Source organism: Protobothrops mucrosquamatus, unplaced genomic scaffold, assembly GCF_001527695.2.
Source record: "Protobothrops mucrosquamatus isolate PMUCROS unplaced genomic scaffold, P.Mucros_1.0 scaffold756, whole genome shotgun sequence".
In the NCBI taxonomy this organism is placed as follows: domain Eukaryota; kingdom Metazoa; phylum Chordata; class Lepidosauria; order Squamata; family Viperidae; genus Protobothrops; species Protobothrops mucrosquamatus.
In genome coordinates this window covers 205,853-208,871 of record NW_015387026.1, presented here as the reverse complement: position 1 = coordinate 208,871, position 3,019 = coordinate 205,853, and the positions used below count along the sequence as shown (strand labels likewise).

Here is a 3,019-nt window from a genome sequence, read left to right as displayed (position 1 = left end):
CTTCTTCTTCTTCTTCTTCTTCTTCTTCTTCTTCTTCTTCTTCTTCTTCTTCTTCTTCTTCTTCTTCTTCTTCTTCTTTCTTCTTCTTCTTTCTTCTTCTTCTTCTTTTCTTCTTCATCATCATCACCTTTTGTAACCAAAGTCCATGGGGAAGCCAGATTCACTTAACAACCGGGTTACTGACTTAACAACTGCAGTGATTCACTTAAGAACCGGGGCAAGCCAGGTGGTAAAATGGGGCAAAATTGACTTAACAACGGTGTCGCTTAGGAACAGAAATGTGGGGCTCCACGGTGGCCATAAATAATTTGGTCTCCTTGGGCCTCTTCGAAGCACAAAGGCAAAATCCGCCCCACTGGTTACCACAACCTGCCCGCTGACTCGCAGGTGTGTCATTTTCCCTCTGGCTTACCATGCAAAGGGTGTCTGGCTGAATCGTGAGTGTGATGGTTGGGCAGCTTTGTTCAGGCCGGCAAGGCTGGATGTCCGCCCCGGTGGACAAGACCCAGACGCAGTAGGAGAGCCCGTTAGAGGGCGCCCCCCCGGACCGCTGAGAGCTCAGGGAGGAAGAGGAAGAGAGGCTGAGGAGCGAGGTGCGCCCCACACATTCCTGATAGCAAACGCCGCCATTTCTGCGGAAGAAAAAGGAAGCGGGCTCAGCTCACGCGCTCCAAGGCTTAGACCAGGGGTAGGCCACCTTGGCTCTTTTATGACTCGTGGACTTCAACTCCCAGAATTCCTGAGCCAGCATGGCTCAGCTTGGAAACCTCTCCCTTTCCCCTCAGCATGGCTGGCTCAGGAATTCTGGGAGTTGAAGTCCACCAGTCATAAAAGAGCCAAGGTTGCCTACCCCTGCCCAAATGCCTGAATTTTGATCACGTGACCGTGAGGAAAAAACATTTAAATATTTAAACCAGGGGTCTTCAAACTTGGCCCTTTTATGACTCGTGGACTTCAACTCCCAAAGAGAGCTGTTCCTTCTTCCTGGCCTGTTGTGGAGAAGGGGAAGGGGAAAGGGAAAGGGAAAGGAGGAAGGAAGGAAGGAAGGAAGGAAGGAAGGAAGGAAGGAGGAAGGAAAGGAAAGGAAAGGAAAGGAAAGGAAAGGAAAGGAAAGGAAAGGGAAGGGAAGGGAAGGGAAAGGGAAAGAAAGGAAAGGAAGGGAAAGGAAGGGAAGGAAAGGGAAGGAAAGGAGAAAGGAAAGGAAAGGAAAGGAAGGGAAGGGAAGGGAAGGGAAGGAAAGGAAAGGAAAGGAAAGGAAAGGAAAGGAAAGGGAAGGGAAGGGAAGGAAGGAAAGGGAAGGGGAGGAAAGAGGAAAAGAGGGGAGGAGAGTTTCCTCTTCCCTTTGCATTTCCCACTGAATTAGAAAGAAATCTCTTCCTGCTCCTTAAAGGCTAGTGGGAGTTTATATTTATTAATATCAAAAACAGGAAAGAAGGGAGGGAGGGGCAGTGGAAAGAAGGAAGGGAGGGAGGGGAAAGGGATGGAAAGGAAGTCTATTCTTCAGAAAAAAATGTAACCCATCAACTTTCAACCACCTTCCACCGCCAGTGGGACTTTATGCCAAGCGATTCCAGAGATGGGGTCCCAGTCCCGCCCTCTCACCTGGGGTCCCCCGAGTAGCCGGGAGCGCAGCGCTCACAGTGCAGCCCTTCGGTGGGCGGGGTGCAGTAACAGGCCCCCGTGGCGCTGTGGCAGTAGCCCCTCTCCTCCAGGCCGTGCTCATTGCAGGCGCACTGACGGCAGCCGCTCTGGGTGGTGGCATTGCCGTAGCTGCCTGGCCGGCAGAGATGGCAGCGTTCCCCATGCGTCCAGTCTGGGCCGGCCGGTCCGGAGAAAGACAATTGCAGACAGAGAGAGAGAGAGAGAGAAATGGGGGAAGAGTAAAACACAAAGGAAGAGGACAAAAGACAGAATGAGCCCCTTGCCTACAATCTACCAGGGTTGCACGGCCCAGCCTGAGTCCAAGGCCGCCTGCCGCTCCTAAAATTTAGCCCACCAAGGCTTCCAAAAGTTGCAATCAAACTGCAACAATTACAGAAAGTCCTCGACTTATGACCAATCGCTTAGAGGCCGGCCGAAGTTCTCACGGACTCACCTGGGGGGTAATTACAACCTGGATTTGAAGTTCTGATGGTCAGGCCCCTCCCCTGCGATCACGTGGCTGCACTGTCGGCACTCAGCAACTTAGCCACTGTGGAGTCACTTAGTGAGCACAATGACTCATTTAACGACCACCGTAAAAAGGCCGTCCAAACTGAGTCAGTGGTGCAACTGGTCAGTTTTAAGATCACAAGTTACAGCCGTGATGGGCAGGCTGCATTAGGGTCGTAACCGAAGACTTTGTTGTGAGTCCGTGCCAGCCACTGGACCCGGCAGCTGAGTCCGGGGAATCAGAGGAGGAGGAGGAGGGGCCTGGAGAGCCATCAGAGTCGGAGGAAGGCTCTGATGAGCTCCAGGACTTACAATCTGATGAAGAGCCTGGCCCCTCCAATCGTGCTCAGGCTGAGACCCAGCTGTGCGGGGAAGCTGAGTCAGACTCTGAGGACTCTGAGCTGGAAGACATCAGAGACGCTCGCAAACGCAGACAGGCAACAAGAGCAGGACAGAGGGAGGCAATGGGGCGACTCCAAGGGAGGAGGAGAAGGCATTAAGAAGCCACGCTTGGGGGCTGCATAATAAAAAGGGAAGGTGTGGGCGGTGCTGGTTGCCGAAGGCAGCTGTTTGCAAAGAACTCAAAGTTTCATGGAATCCTGTTTTGTTCGCCTTGTTTGTGAATGATTCTCCGTTTGCATCGTGTTTTGGTTGCCTTTGCTTTTGGCACATTTTGCAGGTCTGTACCTAACTAATAAAAGAGGTTTATTTTCCTTGCATTTCCAGCCTACTTGTTAAAAGAGGGGTTTGTCCTTGTAAATTAACAAGAACTCACATAGGCTGGGACAGAACAGACTTGTATAACCCTACGGGAAAACCACACTAAATGCAGACCAGGAGAAAAACCCCGTCCTTCATTTTAATTTTC

General features: G+C 51.6%; 1 protein-coding gene across 1 annotated transcript in view; it reads right to left on the bottom strand.

Moving 5' to 3' along the window:
* The window catches only part of MEGF8 (multiple EGF like domains 8), a 56,666-nt gene that overhangs the window by 23,661 nt on the left and 29,986 nt on the right, over positions 1-3,019 (bottom strand). Inside the window, exons 21-22 of the mRNA XM_029284598.1 lie at positions 1,603-1,813; positions 413-632 (exon numbers count right to left, since the gene is read on the bottom strand). Coding sequence (XP_029140431.1) covers positions 413-632; positions 1,603-1,813 — 431 coding nt within the window. The remainder of the gene's footprint in view (positions 1-412; positions 633-1,602; positions 1,814-3,019) is intronic.